Source organism: Corvus hawaiiensis, chromosome 6, assembly GCF_020740725.1.
Source record: "Corvus hawaiiensis isolate bCorHaw1 chromosome 6, bCorHaw1.pri.cur, whole genome shotgun sequence".
In the NCBI taxonomy this organism is placed as follows: Eukaryota; Metazoa; Chordata; class Aves; order Passeriformes; family Corvidae; genus Corvus; species Corvus hawaiiensis.
Window position 1 is genome coordinate 8685280 of NC_063218.1, and position 20841 is coordinate 8706120.

Genomic DNA, 20841 nt, shown 5'->3' on the forward strand with positions numbered 1-20841 from the left:
GTAATCTGACAGTTAGAAGTTCAAGAAGGTAAGGTTGCTTTCTAGTTGCTCTCCAGACAAGTTTTAACACTTTAAAATTATATTGTGAGTATACTTGGAGGGAGAACTAGAAACTACTAAACTACTATTACAGTCAAGAGGGAAAAGTTGGAATATTAGCATTTCTCTAAATCATGCATTAGGCTGTCGTTTTAATATGTAATTGTAGTTCAGTCAAAAATAGCTTTGTAATTTTCTGAACCTGTAAGACTGTAGTACATGAATTTATTATCAGTGTGCATCTGTGAATATGAGACATAATTATCTAATCATTTAATTTATGATGCTTTTTAACACATTTGGGAATACAGCTGAGTGAGGATGGGAAGGGGTTTTCTCATAGGTAGTAGCACCTTCCAGGCAGGATGGCCTGTGAAGTGCAAGACATAATTCAGAAACATCTAAAGTTAACAAATTATTGTTCTTGTAGTTGTTTTTCCATCTGTCAAGAGAGCGTGTCTTCTCTGAAGACCGAGCTCGGTTTTATGGGGCTGAGATTGTTTCAGCGCTGGATTACCTGCATTCAGAGAAGAATGTGGTTTATAGAGATTTGAAGGTATGTAGAAAAATCATTTTACAGGCTTTTGGGGTTTGGCTTTTTGTTTGTTGTTAAAAAAAGCAAATGATCCTGAACTATTAAGAAATTCTTTCCTGACTGAACTTTATCCAAACTGTTGTTGCAGCTGTTGGGCTGGACTTTACAGGATGTCTAAACCCTTTGATAGTCCAAGAGGCTGCATAAGGCATTTATTGTGACTCTGGCAGCATTTCAGAGAACATGAAGGGTTACTGGGCTACAGGGGTTTGATTTTCACTTGCCTGCTTGTGTTCTGAGAGAAATCTTGCTGGTGCTTCTGCATGGTGGAACATAATCCTGGTTTTACCAGGTAAATGCAAATTCACACTGTGTAGATGTTGCACTTCCTTGCAGTGTGGTCACGTCATCTTCAAAGTACCTGTTTGCAGTTAGAAAATTGCCTAAGCTTCAAGTTACTCATTTGTTTGGTGAGGACAGAAGGGGAAAAAAACCCCGACCAAACAAGATATCTCAGGGCAAACAAACTTGAGAAATTCTTGAGGAAAATGCAACAATAGCATTTTCTTTCTTGCTGAGAGGAGTTTTCAGGACGGGATGAAGGGATACTGGTAGTTTATTTAGGGGCAGTCGAAGATGAAGCATGTTCTGTAATGTTTTCAGACTACGTCAAAGTAACTCTGGGATCTCTGCTGGGATTTTGTCTCCAGTATCACTGTGATTTCCTCTGTAATGCACTTTTTTGATGCACTGAGGAAACTGTCCTTATACCTGGGTGACTTTCTCAAAAATTAGAGGCTCAGGGTGGGATGAATACCATGTGCTGAGTATGTGTATCCAGTGATTCTCATTTAAAGGGTCTCTCTGGAAGTGGTTCCTTAACCTTGCATATGATTTCTGTTCTATTTGCTATTACTTACTGGCACAGACTTCATAAAATCAGAGTAAAAGGTGGGATGAAGTTGTGTGAGGGGCAATACTTAATATACTTTCAAAAGAACTGGTGTTCTATTTATGATAATATTGTGGAAGCATAAATACAGGGTTTATGCTCTGTAATCTTTCTATATATATGGTCAGTTACACCAAGACTACAAATTAGTTACTTAATGTTCCCTAAAGAGCTGAGGAAAATGTTACAAATGTATGTTTACATTTGTGCTCTGGCAGCTACTGTGGGTCTTACCTCAATGAGAATGAGGTTGAAAACTGATCTGCAAAATTAATGTCTTTGATTATCATGCTCAGGACCAGTGTGTGTTACAGGTAATCATATCTTTTAATTTGGCTTTTCTTCCCAGCTGGAAAATCTTATGCTGGATAAAGATGGACACATAAAAATAACAGACTTTGGACTATGTAAAGAAGGCATCAAGGATGGAGCAACAATGAAGACCTTCTGTGGCACTCCAGAGTATCTTGCACCAGAGGTATGTTTATGTTGGCTGTTATGTTAAATTGCCTTCTTACATGCCTTCCATGGTAGCAGTAGGAGTACAGAGTAATTCCTGTGCCATGATGTGCTCATGCACTAACTGCTGTTATATAATTACACATACTGAGACTCCTTTATTCATCATGATCTGGAACACATCTTTAGCATAATGATATGTGATAATTTTTTGGCGGGGTAGTATCTTCCACTTGAGGGAGTATGTACGTTTTACAAGAACAGTGCTTGTTTCTTGTATCAGATACATAATTTTAAAAAAAAACCTTTTAATCACTTCAAATATTACATGATAGATTACTTGATTACCTGTTTCGCAGCTTGCTGTGTGTTGTCCTGTTTAAAAGCTATCAATAGGACTTCACTTAAAAAGTAAAAGTACTGTCCAATTCTTTTACTATTTGAGGGCAGTAAAAGGTGACATGTTTTCAGAAACAGTACAGACCAAGCTTTTTCTGCAGTATTTAGCATGGCATGCATTGAAAGTACTGACTGTTTTATGACTATAAAAGCACAAGGTACTTCTCAGTGTTGATTTGAATGCTTCAATTTCAGAGGAAATAAATCCAGGCAGGGGATCTCAGTCCCCGAACAGTATGTTTTGGGGAAATTTTGTTTTGTGCAAATGTTTTTTTTTTCTTTTCAAGTGCGAAATGCAAATGTGCATTTGCAGGTTTGCTCCTGGAAACACTCTGAGTTGCGCAACACGGGTGGTGTTACAGCTGAGTTAGGGGCAGATCAAAAGTGAAGTTAGGTTGTAGGGGATGCGCGTACGGTCGGTGCTCCGCAGGCAGACGCTGCTTTCTGTGCTCGTGCTCCGATCTGTGTGGAAGCAGACTCCTGGGTTTGTAGGGCATGGAGCCTGAGCTAATATGGTGTGCCTTGCAGAAGGGCTGCTTCCCTTCCAGTGGGGCTTTGCTTCCCGTGCTTCCCGTGGCGTTTACATTTCCATCCCACTTGGAGCACAGGCAGAAGCGAGTCTTGGGGTGCCGGCAGGTTATAGATTGTTGGCACAGCTTTCCTCTGAGTTGGAGACTTGAGCATTGCAAACCTGCCTTGAACTGAACTATGAAGAAATGCAAAGTATGGAAAACCAGCATGGAAGGAGGAGTATTTCTTCTGAGAGCTGATGTCTTTGCTGATCAGCGCTTTTGTGCTCCCTGCTTACATAGTGGTGGGAGCATGCTCTTGGGTTTTGTTTGGTTTTTGGTTTTTTTTTAACTCCCAGCTGCTTTCAAGGGCCTCCAGTCCTTTGTAGTAATGAAGAACATGGGCACCTGTCAAAGTAGCTTGCAGCAAAGAGGTGGAGCCAGTCTCATGATGACTGCCAGCTTTTCCATGGATCACCAGAAGTCTTCAGTGAATCCAAATTGGGGTCCATGCACCACAATTTGAGATTTACTGATGCAGAGAGTAATTAGCAGCATGACGGAATGTTTATTATTCATAAGCATGGCTTTTATTTTAGCTTCCCTCTTAAATCAATTGCTGAACTTCAGTTTCTCATCAAGGATTTTATGTGGAGGCTAAAAATACTTACTGTTTTGGTTTTTCCTAACTTGGAATGTGGGGATTCCCTGTGCAGTTATGTTGTTCTTTCTGTTCTGTTATTTGCTATTATTTTTTATTTTTAATATTTATGATGAGTTGGCTCATCCAAAAACCCTGAAGGACAAATCCTTTTGATTAACTCAGTTCTCTCTCTTACTTGCAAATCCCATCTGTGAGTTGGAGTGTTAAATTCTGCAGGCTTTTGTCATCGGGTTGATAGCATGCAAAAAATCTGGAAATTGTGTGTGAGCAATATTCCATGTGTTTAAGGTCATACATCCTTAAAAGCAGGGGCATTGATGCTCCAGTCTGCATTCGTAACTTGAGTCGGGCACAGCAGCGTGTCTGTACAGTTGTTGCATCGTTGGTTTTTTTTTGGAATCTCATGCATGGATGACAGTGACTGAACCATGTCAACTTTGATGTGTCAGATGCATCACTGGCTGTGATGTTTACAGCTGTTCTGCCTTCTCTTTCAAATTCCATTGCTCAACAGTCTAGAGCTGCTTGTTAGAAAATGATGATCCCTTAATTTAAGTGAAATAACCTTGTTATTTTACTGCTCCCCAGCTATCCAGTGTGCTGCAATAAATCATGGATGAGTGCAATATCTTTTTTTTTACGGTGTATTTTTGATACTCACAACATTACTCTTTTCTATGCAATCACTAATGTGAGGGTATGCTCATTGTCCTAAAGAACTTTGAAGAAATAAACATTTTATATTCTGTTTAAAATTAATGGAGGTGAAGAAAATCACTGAAGTTAGTGATCTAGCTTATAATACAGGGTATTAATACACTTTTAAAAGTAACATCTGAAGTGTTTACTGCATTTTGAAAGCACCGGTAGCATTAACTACATGCACAACAAAGGCTTCCTTGGTTTGCTTTTTCTTTCAGTCTCTCCTATTGCATGTCTTGCAGCAGTTTAAAAAGTAAAAATACAAACTGGAGGCCATGTGAGTGTTTTATTTTAGGTGAGCCAAGCGTAGGGGAGTGCGAACAGGAAGCGCTTGTTGAGTGGGGTGACTCAGAGTGGGAACTGCATTGTCACACAATCTCTGTAAGGCTGCAATGCCTCGGGATGCCTCGGGAAGGACGGGGCCGCTCCTGGAATGCAGTCCGGCTGGCAGCTGTGCCGGCCGTGTACATGGAGGGGGGCAGCTGCACAGCCAGCTGTCGTTTGGTGTGAATCATAGGGCCGGGGATGCTGTAAATAGACCGACGTGGGGTAATCTAATACCTGGCAGCCTTTTGATTTTTACTGCAGGCCCTCTCCCTTGTTCAGATAATTAAGGGAATAATTAGTGAGTAAAGAGAGGCAGAGTGCAAACAGTTGTTACATGAAGTGCCTCGATGCTTCTTTTTCATGTGCAAAAAACCTTTATAGCAAGATCCGTAAGAGGTTAAGATCTTTCTTTTGTTAAACTTGCACCAACTTTGGCTCTTTCACCTTTTTAATTTTGAGTGTTAAGTATTCTGAATCGCAGTAATGTAAAGCTCACACAGACACCGTGCAGCAAGAAAACAGGATGGTGGTGCAGTTGTGGTTTGTGCTCTTAGCAAGAGTAATAAGCAGCTCAGTGCAGACCCGTGCAAGGAGTAAAGATGACAACTAAAACCTGAGGACAGGATCTGGAACATGAGATGTTGGTGTCAGCTACAGACAACTGCATAGGAGACACAAAGTCTAGAGAAGTCCTTGTACTATCCACTGCACAAGCCACAAAACTCTCCCCGCTCCCTTCAGCAGCCCGCTGTGCAGATGCTCAGAAATGCACTGTGGGAGGGCTTCTCTGGAGCAAGCAGAGAGGTGGAGAGCACTGCTGGGGTCCCGAGTCCCTGCACCAGCCACTGCTTTGCTAGGTAGAAGTGCTGGGGGAAGGGAAGAATGGACTGTGCTGGGCTCCTTTTGCTGTGAGACCTGGCAGAAATCCACCCCACTGACTGTTCCTGTGTTTGCAGCCCTCTAGGCAGAGGCAGGAGTGCCTTTGGAGCGGGGCAAAGGGTTGGAGGGGAAACATTTCCAGACAATTTGGCTGCCGTTTTACAGCCTTACAGCCTGTCAAATGTTAGGAGTGGTGTTCTGGTTCTTAGTGTTTAATGTACATTAGTCATTGAGTACTTGTGGGTGGTCCTTTTAGGATGTGCAGAGCCACCCCTTTGGTGTGCAGGTTGATAAGAAGATGGTGGAAATGTTTGGTTTTTCACTTTTTTCCTTTTCAAGGAACAGGTTGATGGTCTTTTCTCTCTGTACTGGCTCCTTGGTGGGTTGGGGTTTTTCTAAAAACTTGGATCCCTTTTGGAACACTCTGTGATGAATAAGGGAGAGTTTAACAGCTGGTACTGTAATCTGAGAACGGTTCTTGGCCTTTGGACTTCCAAAGGTTGTGCTTATCATGACCATAATGCGACAGAGAGTGGGAGAAGGAAGACAAGGAGGCTGCTGTAACATACCTGCTGCCTCCTTTTCCCCCCACTGCTCACCTAGGATGGCGAGCATGGATGCCACTTCTTTTCACGTGGTTCTTCTGCAAATACTGTGCTGGTAGATTTGGCTGTGTTGTGAAAGATGGACTAGCTGGGGTAAATTTTGCTTCTTGAGTTTTGTGGGTCATGCCTGGTTTGGGAGTATCTTCTAAAGCCTTTTCCTTACATTCTGCAGGTTCTGGAGGATAATGACTACGGCCGTGCAGTGGACTGGTGGGGTTTAGGAGTTGTGATGTATGAAATGATGTGTGGCCGGCTCCCTTTCTACAATCAGGACCATGAAAAGCTTTTTGAGCTCATCCTTATGGAGGAGATCAGATTTCCACGCACATTGTCACCTGAAGCAAAATCTCTCTTGTCAGGTTTGCTGAAGAAAGATCCTAAGCAAAGGTGAGGCTGTTACTTAATAGTTGCACTTTTTTAAGGTATTTGAGACAAAATTGTAATTTAATTTTTAATCCATTCAAAATGATTATCCAGCAAGCCGCAGGAAGTGGGTCTACTCATTTATTTTTAACTTTTTATATGAGCTGACAGCGTGGATAGTGATAGGAAACATCTTTGGTGCTGAATTTCAGAGTACGATGGCTGCCATTAAAGCAAAACTATAGCCTGGGAAAAAGAAAGTTAACCCTGGCCGTAATGAATCCAGTGGCTGCTGTGAGTTATAAGGTGCTCTGCACCAAATGCTCTTACCTTCTGTCGCAGTTGAGACTGCTGTCCCTTTCCTGAATCTTTGTCTAAATCTGTGCCAGTGATTTAGCATCCTGCTTTGGACAGTAGGTGGTGATGTTTGTACCATGTTTGTGGTAGAGTTTATACCATACTCAATCGACTTTTCCTATTTCCTCCTTTTGTTTTTGTTTTTCTTTTATTGCTGTATTATTTAAAAAATAACCCTTGATTTAAAAACAGAAAAAACGACAAAAAACCCCCAAGCTCTTAACGGCTAACAAACAGAAAATAGAACAAAATCCGGAGAGGATGTTGACCTTCGCACAAAGATAAACATCAGTTTAAAAACCTGCCATCTTGTCAACCCAGACATTTTTAAAACAAATAATATTGTGACTCTGCCCCTGATCTCCTGTCCTGAACCTTTCACTGTTAATGGGCTCCAAATGGGAAACCTTTCATGTGAGGTGCAAGCAGAGAATTCCGGTTTGCTTTCTGGTGTTTGTTTAGTCTCCGTGCATGTGTGTGCACATAGCAGGAAAATGGGGTTTGCCACTACCTGGATACTTGCAGCAAGGATTTCTGTCATCGCTGTAGTCTATTTCCATCACTATTTTTGATGGAAAATTCTGTTGGGAGGTCTTGTAATGCAAATCCACAGTTTCTAATACTGGAGGATTCGTCTTGATGGTGACGTGGGGAGTGGGGCGCGGCTGCAGCCCAGAACGTGGCCAGCCTTGTACAAGGTGGCAACAGCTGCACCTCCTTCTGAAGCCAGCCCCTGCGAGGGGACCTCCAGGAGAAGGTTGTGTAATTGATGAGCAGCCCCCAGCCTCTGTGCTCTGCAGGCCTGGCTGCAGCCCCTGCCAACAGCATTCCTGTCCAGTAAAGTGCTGGGTTAAAGGCGATTGTGACCCTTTCATAGCTTATTCAGGTGGGGCCTTTCAATCACTGGGAACACAAGCCACATCTGCTGCAGTTTGTTCTTAAAGGAGCATCTCTGATGAACCAAAATGCAATTTGTTTACAAACAAAGAGCACCCACTCATTTCGAATGACGAGATTTTCCCAATGCCAGTAATTATTCCACAATATGCTTACTTTATACAAATAACCACTTCTACACATGTATCTTCTGCAGGCTTGGAAGCAGCACTGCTCTGGTCTGGTGGACAGGTGATTTTCATGCTGCTGGTAGAAGTAACTGTTGACTAGACAAGCCTGCACACATGCCTTATTGTAATCATGCCTATTTACACTGGTGCTTCCCAAGCTTTTTTGGATCATAGACTGTTCTTAAATACTGGTTTCTCCCCAGTCACTGTTCACACAACTTTTTAACTGAAGTTGTGGTTCAGCAAACCCCCTGCACTTTGTGCCATTTCAGGCAGCATGGAGAACTGATCTGGAAGTACTAGAGGTAGAAGTCCTGCATCCTGCCCTTGTAGTGTTATGTTCCTTTTTCTGGGTGGTCTGGGTGCTGGGGTGGGCGACTGGCATAGTTGGTGGTTGACTCACACTGAGCTCATGGAGCCATATGGACAAAAAATGGCCAGAGAGCTACTGAAATACATTACTGAAAAGTTTTAAGATGTGTGGTAGTCTGGTGTCTTGGGGAGCCACTGTGTAATTCAACAGAAATCCCCTCTTCCATAAAGCCCGGTGGTGGACAGAAGTTGGTGTCATTGTAGTGTTTGTGGCAGAATGCATCAGGATTGGCAGCATAACTGGATGAACTTCAGAGCGAGATGGAGGAGGCAGCCAAAACCATGAGAAAAAGGAAACTGAGAAATGTTGTCACTTCCCCTAAAATCATCAAAAAACCCAACCAACCCAACAATAAAGGTTGATATAATGAAGCTCAGTGCCAAGGATAGTTTTAAGTTAAATATCAAGGATCTAAAGAATTGTGATCTGTGTCTGTGAATTAAATCTTAAAAATGACCTGTTGTACCTGAGCTGGATTTATAGAAGCAGTGTTAGCACTCTGTGTTCAGTAATACCAGTTCAGTCTCAAACTCCCAGGCATGTGGAGAAAATGTGAAGAACAATAAATTGCATTCTGCTTTTAATCATGCCTGTTTTCTAAATTTGGTCATATGAAATCCACTTTGTAAGAGAAAAGGAATTTTGAAGTTTCTTTTGGGATTGATAGAAGTTTATTAATCTTGTAATGTGAGCCCTAATTTTCCTAAGAAGGAAAAAATCTATTCTGTAAATATTTCCTGTTAATGTGACCTGAAATTCCCCTTCATTGCTTTGTGACATGGATCAAATGAAAGAAGGTAATCAGAGCATTTTTTCACACATAAAACAACAAAGTTTTTAGCTTTTATTGTTATTCCTCTGGCTGTGGAGATTGCAGCCTGTGAAAGTGGGCATGGATCAGAGCACCCCATGTAAGCAGGCTAAGTTTAGATGGGTGGGTGGGTTTATAATCAGTGTCTTGCAAGCTCTGAATCTTGGCAGGCTTTTAACTTGAAAGAACTTCAGGATGGTTTAATCTGAATTTTGATCATTGGATTTCACTTCGTGCCTTAGTCCTTGTCACAGGCTGCTTTACCTGCCTCTGTGCTGCTGTTGGACCTTGCCATTCAGCAAGAATGAGAGGAAGATGATGCAGCATTTCACAAACTGGTCAAAGATCTAATGACTTCACAGAGTTGTGGTTGTGGCTTTGGAGAGCTGAAGGTGCTCCCTGGGACCTGGTGGTCAGTTCTTGCAGCCACACAGAGATCTGGTACTTCATTCTTCCCTAGCCATGGTGGTTCTTTCCACATCTGGAGTGCAGCTTTGGACACAGATGTTCAGGAATATCCAAGTCAATCAAGCCCTTACTTGTATGAAAACCAAACTCCTTGGTTTTTTCCCTTGTGAAAGGAGATTTGTAGTTAAGCTGTATGTCTGTGTCCTCTGTGGTGCTCTGCTACAGAAAGGTTAGATGGCTCTTGAGCACCCTTGCTCTTAGGCACAGGGAGGTCTGCAGCCCTCACAGACACTGCTGGAGTTGGAGGAGTTAGAGGTGACATTTGTGGGGACTGCAGGGGCCTGGAGGTGGTCCCAGCTAGCTGGTGGCCAGCAGGAGAGGTGACCTTGAAGAGCTGGTCCTCCTGGACAGCACACTTGAATGCCTTGTGGACATGCAGAGTTTTGGAACCACACATGACAGGCAACTTGTGTTTGCTCTGAAATGTGTGTGCTTCGAGTAGGAAACAGCTTCTGTCTCCACACAGCTCCAGTGTCCTGTGTATGAGCTGAACTGCAAATGCTCAAGTCTTAATGTTTCAACAGGTGTTTTGAGATAGACTGAGATTTAGCTGTTGTGTATGATTATTTTGGTCTAAATCCATTCTGTCCACAGCAATTTAGACAAACGGTTCACCCACAGAGATCTAAACTGAAGCTGAGAAAAACATGAGGCAAGTTTAAAGAATTTTTTCTCCCAGCTTTATAGAAACCACTATTTTAGAGACTTCCTAAGCTTCACCAACCTAAACATGGCTCTTGATTACTAATGTTGGGAAGTGGGAGCTTTTTCAGTGCCTTTTGGATCTACCATGTTTGTGTTACATGCATGTGGTTAATGAGGAAGTGGGGAAGTAAAGCTCAGCAAAGAGCTGGGAGTTAGCTGCATTAGGCTTTCCACAAGCTATAATCTCTGAGCAGGAAAGCACCCGAAGACTCTGTGTGCAGGCAGGGCTTCGGGAAGAATGTGGCTTTTTCCTTCCGAATCTGAAGTCATAAAATCATGCTGTTCTCAAAGCCACAGAGAGCTTCTCTGTGCTGATAGTGCCAGTCACAGGAAATTGATGTGGACACAGTTCCCAAATCCTTCCCTGTGGCTATTAGAAGCCTCTGAAGGTAAGTGCCATAGTAAAGTAAGTTTCTAGTTTCCATCTTGACTGTATCAGAGGAGAAATGGGCATCTGTGTGCTCAGAGTTGTGAACACCAACAGCTTTTGCTGGGCTGTTGTTCTTGAGCCTGGTGGGAATGTTTGTGCTGTTGTAGAACCAGGTTTGGGGGCAAGGGTAGCTCAGAGAAATCATGTGAAGACAGGGCTAGAAAACTAGAAGTGTGCAGGTTCCTTTTAAAGAGCTGGGAATGGACTTGGGAGCTGAGCACTGTTTTTTTTACATGGGCAAGTAGAGATACATTATTTTTCATGCCGTCCACTAATTGCAGTCTTCCTTTGTGTTCATACACTGTATTTATATACATATATTAACAATACAGTATAGTAAGTTTTTAAAATACTTCTACATGATGTGTCTGTGGAATGATGGCTGATTGCCCTTGATTTGTGGAGCACAGGCATTTGTTATTAAATGGTTAAAGGGACTTGAAAGCAGTATGCAGTTCCGTAAAAATTTAAAATGTGAAAATCATTTAAGTTTAATATTGATGTTGCACTTTATTAATAATTTTCACTTTTAGATTTAACTAAAATAAGAAAGTCACTCAAGTAGGTAGAAGCTGAATGAATAACCAGAATTGTTTGGCAGTTAGGTTTTGAGGGATGTTTTCTCTTGTTTTTCCTTAGATTGCTTTTTGGCCTCTACACTTTCTATTATATTTCTTCGTATACTGTACATTTCTGTAGCTTTTGCTTTGCAAGTCCTATATATACTATTTTTGGTTTTTTCTGAAGACTATATGTGCAGAATTTAACTTCATTATCCAGGAATCTTCTCAGAGCTCTTATTTTTTCTGTATTTTTCTTTATTTATTGCATGTCCCTATGAAAGACAAACCTGCTGCTCTTTACATTCTCACTGGTGCTTAACCATGATTTTTGTGTTAGTTGCCAATTTAATTTTGTTCTCCTTGAGAGGGACCTTTCCTACTAATTCTGGAAAAACAAAACTGTATTTTGCATTAAATCCATACCCAAAATAATAAGTTTCTATTGTTTTGCCATTCTCTTTGACTGGATTTGTGTAATTTTTAAAAGGTAAGTAAAACATCTGGAGTCTTTCTTGGCATTTTCCCGAGTATGTGTTTGCCCTTCATGGAACAAAGGCTCGTATTAGATAACATATTCTGCAGAGCACTTGTACGTGGCTGCAGCCAGCCAGCCAGCCTTCCTGCCTGCTTCTGCAAGACACCATTCAGGTGCTTCTTCACCCAGAGTCGCTCCTAAACTCCTGTGTAGTCTGTTGACATCTGTGGATAGAGGATTGACTCCACCCTCTTCATCGGCCATCATCATCTGTGCTGTGGAAGCAACAAGGAGTCTGGTAGAGACTTGGCAAAGCCGCTAGACCTGGGGGGAACCAGCCGAGAAATGATTACTCACAGAGTTTGTTTCTGTTCCCAGGCTGCCCTGGAGTTTGTCTCTGTTCCAGGCTGCTCCACAGCTGTATAAAGTGCTGCCAGGCAGATGGGAGAGCACCTGTCCAGCTTGGTTTGGCCCCTGGGACTCAGGGTGGACTTGGGTTAGTCTTAGAGCTTACCTGGGCAGGAGAGAGTCACCCAGGTACTGGAAGGCTGGGGAGCTGTTCAAGTGCACATTTTCTAAAGGATGTAAGGAGCAAACCCCTTAGGTTACTGTGGCACTGAATGGAAGAGGGCAAGGAAGCAAGCACAGCCTCTGGACTGTCAGGCACCTCTGCTGCTGGATTTCTCTGGTACAGCTGTGGCCTCTGCCAGTGTGCCTTCTCTGCAGATGGTGCTCGGGCATGGCTGAGGGGTTGAATGCATCAGGATCCATTCCCAGTTGGCACCATGAACAAAGTGTTGCAGTATTTGACTTTCCATGCTGAACTATCATCCAGTGCTGTCCCAATAGCACTGTGCCTTCATTCTGCATTCCAGCACATGCAGTCTCAGGCTGTAAAAATACCACTTCAATGGGCTTTAGCACAGCTTTCGTATTTTCTCTGAGATTTTGAACCAACTCCCCCCTTCTATCCCCAGGTAATCATGAACTGGGGCACGGGGTTACTGCACGTGGCCCAGAGGACATTCAGGGCCAGATGTTGTGCAGCAATGGATGAGGCCTGGCCAGGTCTTGGCTTCAGGCTCAGAGAACAGGCCTTGTGTCCCTCATGTCTGCAGCAGTGTAACTCTAGCCTGGGTCTTGACGAGTCATTGCTTCAAACTCTTGAAACATGGTCAATATCTCAGTTTGCCAGTGGCACCAAGCATGGGAGAACAGGCAGATCCTAGAGATCAGCCTGAGTGAACATGGTAACACCTTTTGTACCTGAAATCCTGAGTGTCATCTTAACCTTGTTACCTGAAAGACTCTCCTGCTAATTACCCAGTATCTGTTTTGTTTTCTCTGTGCCTGCCTTTGCTTGCAGATGTGGTTCATTCTTTTACAGAACATTTTAACCTCCACAGCAAAATTTAAGCATCAGTGCTCAAGACTTCAGCTAAACTGATCACATCTATAAGCTGTGTGGACAGTTTTATTTTGGAATAAAAGTGCTTTATCTTGATATACCTCAAGTCAATAAAACACCCTTTGTGCTTTCCTGAAGCCAAGGAGGAGGAAGGATTTGCATATACTGTGATATTATCACTGCAGTTGTCAACTGTTTTCTTTAATGGAAATTTAAATCAGGTTGCATAAATCAGTTTGCCTTAAAAAGCCTTGTCTCTCTTTCACTTCAAATTCAGTTTTACTGCTAGCATCACTTTGCTCTAGAAAACTGTAAGGGGTAGTTGCATGTTAATGTAGAGAGAAGGATCTGGGGCTTAGACATTTTACTTTACAGGATCTGCTGTGGTCCCCAGGACAGCATCTTTCCTGAAGGGCAAATCTTTTGAATTGTGATTATTATTTTTTTTTCTTTGTCTAAGAGAGATCTTTGTTCTGTTTGTTAGCATGTTTTTAAATCTTTTGGTGGAACTGTGTTGAAGCCTAAAATAGGCCTTGCACAAAAAACCAAACACATTGCAAATGCTAGAACTGCTCCCAAATGCATTATATAAACTCAGAATTTCTTCAGTACACTGCAATAAAAAATGTATTAGAAAAATAACTGTACTCAAACATTTAATTACATATTTTGCCTCCTACAGGTTAGGTGGCGGTCCTGATGATGCCAAGGAGATTATGCAGCACAAATTCTTTGCTGGCATTGTTTGGCAAGATGTATACGAGAAAAAGGTATTTATACAACTGTTCTCCCAAGGTGAATTGTAGCTGTGGTTATGAATGTTTCAAATTTTGTTGCTCTCTAAAGGTACACAGAAACCCTCCACAGAAAAGGTTTGCAGTTGTTTTTAGCAACAATTTAAAATACTGTAATCAGTTTAGTTCTGGATTTTTATTTTGCAAAGATACGAGTGTCTCTTAATGAGATACATGGTTTTATGGCTGAATAAATAGGATGTAATCAAAATCGCTTCCAAATTTAGAGAGTGTATAAGCTTTTAAAATGGCCTTTCCTGTGAACTCCTGTTGCCATTTCTTGCTTTTGACTGATGTATCCCTTGTGAGCCCAGAGTTATTGCTGGTTCGTGAGCATCTGAAGCCAGACTGCCTAGAAGCAGTAGTAGAAGATGGGCTCTTTTTTGCAATTGCATTTTTCCTGCCTGTTCAGTCTAATGTCAGCATTCAAGACAAGTCCAGACAAGTGTAGTCTTTTACATCAATCCAAGCATAATACAATTTTTTGTGTGTGGCAGAGGACTGATATGAAGTGTCTGCACTTCATGGTATTTCTCACGGGTTTCCTTGAGACCATTCATTGAGTTTGTTGGCTTTTTAGTGGGAGCCACTGAAGCCAAAAGCCCAGCCCTTCCTGTAAGAATGTGTTTCATCAGTTGTCTATGCCTCACTGCCCCTTCCTTCTCAGATAAGCATTTCACTCCTCCAAGATGCCCCGCTTTGTGCTCTAAGGGTGGCGTGCTGTTGTCCTCTCAGATTGATTCTCACCAGCCACGTTTTTGTAACGCTTGTGAAATGCAGCCAGCTAAAACGTGGGTCTGCTGATTCAGGGTTCCCATCTACTGGTGCCACACAATCTCACTCAATCCCAGCCTTTCCTGATTTCCCTCCTTCCCCCAGCAGTTCCTCATGGTATCAGATCTCATTTGATCTCTAAATACAGTTTAGTTGTCCCTCCAGCTGGTGGGAGCAGGTAAGAAACTTGGCAGAAACTGAGTTCCCATATTGTAATGGGAGAATTGTCCAGTGCCTATATACAGCTACAGAGAGGGCTGTTCTTTCACTTCCTCACAGATCTATGTGGCTAAAGGGAACTGAAAAATCATAAACCAAGGTTTTGTGCCTTGAAAGTGTAGATAGGACTTTAGACCTCAGTCCTTTCAGAGCATCCCTTGAGGGAGAGCTGCATGCAGTCATGAGGGCAGGAGAGAGTTCCATGGAGTTTATTCAGTATAACATGAAAAGTAGATCTGAATTCTGTTCTAAACAGGAAGTTGTCCCCATTTTCACCCAGCTGACAAGCTGCACGCTTGAGGGTTTGCTGGTTTTATATGCAATTTAAGGTAAAAAACTGTCAATGAGGCTCAAATGTTTTCAGTGAAGTTACTTGGTATTTGGTGGTAGTCACAGTTCCCTGAACAGAAGAGAAATCACACAAGGTGGAGGCAATGTATTTATTCATAGGACTGAGAAAGCCTTCATAACTTGTCCCGTAGTGGTACTGATTCAGATTATTCTGAAAATTATCAGGAAATTCCAAATATTCACATCTTTTGGAGAAGACTGTGTGCTAATTGAGACTATTCCTGACTTTGGACTATCCAAGGAGTCTAGATCCTGGCTTTGCTCGTGTCCCATTAGTGTTTGCAGCTGAAGTAGGCGTGCTGTGCAAATGGAGAGCTTGTAGGTAATTGCTGCCTACATTCTGGGTGGTCCAAAGAGGGTCTTGCAGCATTTACCTGAAGTGCAGACCCATGGATTAAAGCTGGATTTTGTCAGCTGCCAAGAGGTGTTTGTGTGCTAGGCTTGGTTACCCACCATCTCCAGAAATGCTGAATGTGTATGTGAATATGGGTTTGGGTAATCCAGAACATTTGCTTTGTAATTAAGCTTTTTGGAAACATAGCTTTGCTTTATATTATAAGGAGCTTTGAATAACTGGGGTTGTCCCCAAAATTTAAAATGTTTATTAGGCTCACCTGGAAGAGTGCTGTCTGTCTCTGGTGCAGAGAAAGGTGCAGTTTAATTTGCAGTATTTTGCCCACCCACAAGCAAAACATACACAGAGATTTTAATCACATGGGGTTTTTTTCTGGTCCTTTTTCTCTCTTAAACCAGCATGAGCCTGCGGGTACCAATGCTGGTCTGCAGCCGTGGGAGGCTACAGGTGGCACCTCCCCACCAGTTGAACTGCAGAGCTATTGCAGTGACAGCTTTTCAGTAAAGCGACATATTTGCTTGTTAAAGCCAGCGTTGGAGCTTTCTGCAGCTTCCCCTGTTTCCAGCATAGCGCTCAGAACTTGACAGCTAGGGGGAAAAGATGTCTTGTGGGTGCATCATAATCTGTCTCAAATTGCTTTTAACAGATACTAAAATAAAAAGGAAAATTATACAGGCGGCACTAGGCCATTCAACATGTGTGCTGGCTTGGGACTGCTGCTCTGAGTTGTTCTGATGTGCTCAGTTCAGGTGTCTGCTGCAGTGCCCAAGTCCTAAATCACTCCATGCTGTGCACAGCAAGCAGAGCAACCAGGGGCACTGTGAGTGCCAAAACCACCATTAGGTTAAAAGGACAGATAGAGCTTCACACACACACATGCACAGCCCGTCAAAAACAAACCCAGGTTTGCTTCGAGAAGTAGGCAGAGGCTGCTGCAAGGAGAGAGAGAATAGAGTTACACGAGGAAGGAAGAATCCTCATGCTCCACAGGGCTTTTGCATGTAATATGTTGGTGTGATTTGATTGAGAAGTGTTATTAACATTATAATGTGAAGCATTCCCTCTTTGATAGCTTCAGGGGGAATGCAAGGCTCAGACTGACTCTTGACTTTGGGATATCCTATTTCCTTTTCCTTTTTAAATTCAGGACATAAAAAACACTTCAAAGGACCAAATATTTTTTGTTAGGGTAATGTGCCCAGCTCCTTTAAGCTGTTCTTGGGCACAGAGAATTGTGAGTAATTAAAAAAAAAAGATGATGAATATATACCATAATTGTGCTCTCTTACAATAAACAGAGCTTCTATGTCCCTAAATTTTTAAAGATTGATTTTAAACAGTAAATGCTTCTTTGTATGTGGGAATGCTGCCATCTTTATAGATTACATTTCTTACAGTCTTTACATTGGAAATGAAGGCATTTTACTGGATTGTTGTGTGTATGACAGGACACTCTTAGGTGCTCTCAAAACAGATCAGAAGGACGATCCTGGTGACAGGGAGCTTGAAATCAGTGCTTTTCTTACTTGCTGACTTGACAAACAAATGATTCTTCACATCCAAGCAGGAGGAAAAGTTGGCCGTGGGGAAGAGGTGTTTTGTATATTGAAGATTTGCTGATCTTTTCCAGGCAGTGATTTCTGTCAGTGTCGTTCTTATTTGTGCAAGTGCAGAAGTGCACGTCTTGGGGTCAGTGCATAATTCCAGTTGGAGCAATTTACTGTCCGCCTTGCTAAACCTTTCCCTGCAGCTTGGGATTGGAAGCCCTACGCTTCCTCAATCACGCTCCTAAATTGCTGCCTGGTGTGGCTGTGTGCTATTAAAAGATGGCCACACGTAACCCCGGTGGTGGGCGAGCGGGATCCCAGCGCGGCTCCCTGTGCTCAGGAGGGCGCAGAGCCGTGTTTACATCCTGGTTCTGCTGCCCCGTGCAGGGGAAGGTGAGCAGGGTCTGAATCCCGGCTCCGTTGCCCTCCGAAGCTGTCTGTGTTCCAAGTGTGTACATCTGTATGCAGCCAGCTCCCCATCCCGCTTCCCAGGCGCGCTCCTCCTCCAGCCCCAGCCAGGCAGCTCTGCTCCATCTGGAGCTGCTCTTGCCAGAGCTTGCCTAGGTACACATGGATGATTTCCAGCCTGTCTGCCCAAGCGAGTCTCAGGAATAAACCCCAACGAGCACAACTCCTGCTGTAGCAAAAGGAGGATGTTGACTGCTGACTGGGCTCAGGTTTTTGTAAGCACTCCAGGTATTTGAAGTTCAGAGTTGACATCAAACTGCTTTTGGGGACCAGGAGTATTTAAGCTTAATGTTGCTGCTGCCTTGGCCTAAATTCTCCAGGCTTGCTCAGACTTCCAACATGAGCTGCATGGGCACAGTAGCTCTGTAGCTGAAACTTTTTGGTGCGTGTTACAACCGTTACGGCGATACACAAGATTAGCTGATCAGTTTGGTATCACTGAGCATCTTTCTTACTCATTTTCATCCTCCTTAAGCATAAATATGACTAGGTAAGGTTGACGATTTCCATATAATTATGTGGGGAACCAGTATGTGTTGTTATTTTTAAACATTGGTCAGCATGTTATTACTTGAAGAAATTTTTGGATTCTAAGTTTTTCTTTGTGCAGTTAAATCCTAGGGGAAAAAATGCCTTAAATGCCCCATAAATAGGAAGTGCACACTTAAGTATTTTTTACTATTATTCCTTGTGAACTGGTATTTTTTAGACATTTTAGGAACGTAGGAAAAGGCGCTGTAGCTTATAACTACGTAGAATTCTACTTGTTTCAACAATGGCACTGCAAGAGCCTGTAAATGGACACTTTTTGTTTTTCATAGCTTGTACCTCCGTTCAAGCCACAAGTTACATCTGAAACAGATACAAGATACTTTGATGAAGAATTTACAGCACAGATGATAACAATCACTCCTCCTGACCAAGGTAAAGTTTTTCCAAATGTTTCTCACTGTGTTCTCCAGACCAGATGAGTCTCTTCAGCACACATGAAAAAGCATCAGTTTAAACGTGAAGGTTTTCCATATGTATTTGACCAAGAAGTTGGTAAATTGAGGTGAAACTTTCCACATCTTTCCAGTTGGGGAAATGAGAAACCTGTTTTATAAGAGTGAAATTATTTGTACTGTTGTCTTTTCCAAATCTGCACATTCCCATTGGAAATCAGTGATAATAATGAGTTTTGCACATTTCCATATCCACATGCACTGTATATATGCAAGCAGTCAGTTGAGCACGGGCTAATGTCCATATTCAATCAAAATTTTATATTTTTGTGATAACTGAGCATGTTTGATGCTCTCAAATCCCAATTGCCAGAAATTCAGAGCAGTGGATGTGGATTTAAGCAGTGCAGCTCCTAGCAATTTTAAATGGACATCTGAACAACTATTTTCTGAAATAACTGTACCATGCATTATCTTACTGTTGATTTGCTGAAAATAAAAAAAGGTAGCAGATGTTACCTGATGGTTTTTTTCGTCTTTCAGATGACAGCATGGATTGTGTAGATAACGAGAGAAGACCTCATTTTCCTCAGTTCTCCTACTCAGCCAGTGGAACCGCTTAATGTTTTGCCATTCAGAAACAAAACAGACTGCATTTTGGGGACCTTACTTCAATGGACACTAGAGAACTTTCTATATTATCAAGTTACAAACTGTGTTTGTATTACGACTTAGGTGAATTTGTAGGAAGCCTCACAGATTCTGTATTTAAAACAATTCTTTGATGCATTTTTGAGAAGGAGAACAAATCCATTCTTAAGTATTATGTCAAGGCTTTTATGCTGAATGACCATGGGTTTTTAAGAATATACACCAAAACTGTTTACTTTAGAAATAATTAAGGTATTCAACATATCAGCAACTCTGACCAGAAAATCCCCTTATTTTATTTATTTCATACAGTTCATTATCTAAATACAGAATCTGCACTCTGAACAATTAGATTTATATAGGAAGATATAAGACTTTAGTAGCTAGTGCGATAATATAAGCAACAAAGTGAACAAACTCTGGAGGGTTAAGGTTCAAACTCATTTTGGACAGCAGTGAAGTGTCATCCAACTCCAGAAAACCAACTATAGGAACAGCATTAATGGCCTCAGTGAGGTAAATCAAAAAGCAAAAGTTATTTTTGTTATAACATCTGCTACAAGACATTACGTATCAAACTGAATCCGGTGGGATTGCCACGCCGTACAGATGAGTATTTCATTCTAGACAGTGCATTTAATGATTCCATTTGCATAGAACTTAGGAATACTTCATAGGATTGGCTTCTCAGAACCTAGAAAACGCTTGATTTACCAATCTAATATGAAAGGCAACAACACAAAATCACCCACTTCCACCACTGTACAGAAATACCACACAGGTCTAAGTGAGAAATCATCCTCATGAGCGAGTCGGCCAGACACGAGTACATTTGGCACTGAAGTAATGACTTGTTGCCACTTTTTTTTTTTTTTTACAAAAAGATATATGAATATATATAAACACTTAATGATTTTTTGCATCATGCCAGATCATTTCTTCTTTCTTGAGTGTGCATTAAAGGTATCAACCAACAGTTCATGGTGCCTTCTCACTCTTGAAGATTCAGTTTAACAGTGTTTCCCATGTATAAAAAAAACTAGGTTGAAACTTCATATGTGTTTGAATAATAATGGTGTTCAAAAAGTGAACTTTTTTTTTTGTTTTTCATTTTTAATCTTTGTGGGAAATCCCCCACACCCTATTTTTGTTGTATCATGTTTCTTTGTAATTTTCATAAAAGCAGTCTTACTCTGTCTCTGCTGCGAATAAAGTTATTCCATTGTAGGTTGCGTTCTTTAAATTGCGCCTTTTTTTTGGTTTTTTTCATTCTCCTGACTGTATAAAAAATGATGACGTATTCCAGTTAAGTAGCATTTAATATTTTTATTTGAAAGGAAGTATATTATGAAAACCCTCCCTTCCCCTCTCCATCGGACACTCTTGTGCTTGCACATCAGCTTGACTTTTTTTTAACAACATTCAACTCTATATTTTTACTCATGATACTAAAGTTTCCCCCCAAATACAAATACAGTATTTGCAAATAAAATTTCTTTAGCAAGTTAGGTTCTTATTTCTTGTGGTAGGAGCCTTCTGAATTTGCAGAGATGCAAGAACTGCTCCAGTTTCTCAAGTTTGATGTGCTTATCACTGAGGGATTCAGGCTGTTCTGTTCCTCCTGAGTTGTTTCATCTCTGTGCTGATC

At 41.8% G+C, this 20841-nt stretch overlaps 1 protein-coding gene across 1 annotated transcript in view; it reads left to right on the top strand.

Annotated features, from left to right (window-relative positions):
* Positions 1-20420, top strand: part of AKT1 (AKT serine/threonine kinase 1) — an 80416-nt gene extending 59996 nt beyond the window's left edge. Inside the window, exons 9-14 of the mRNA XM_048305726.1 lie at positions 470-595; positions 1876-2004; positions 6243-6457; positions 13773-13860; positions 18420-18522; positions 19086-20420. Of these exons, the coding sequence (XP_048161683.1) occupies positions 470-595; positions 1876-2004; positions 6243-6457; positions 13773-13860; positions 18420-18522; positions 19086-19165 (741 nt within the window). The 3' untranslated portion in view covers positions 19166-20420. The remainder of the gene's footprint in view (positions 1-469; positions 596-1875; positions 2005-6242; positions 6458-13772; positions 13861-18419; positions 18523-19085) is intronic.
* Positions 20421-20841: the final 421 nt, after the last annotated feature.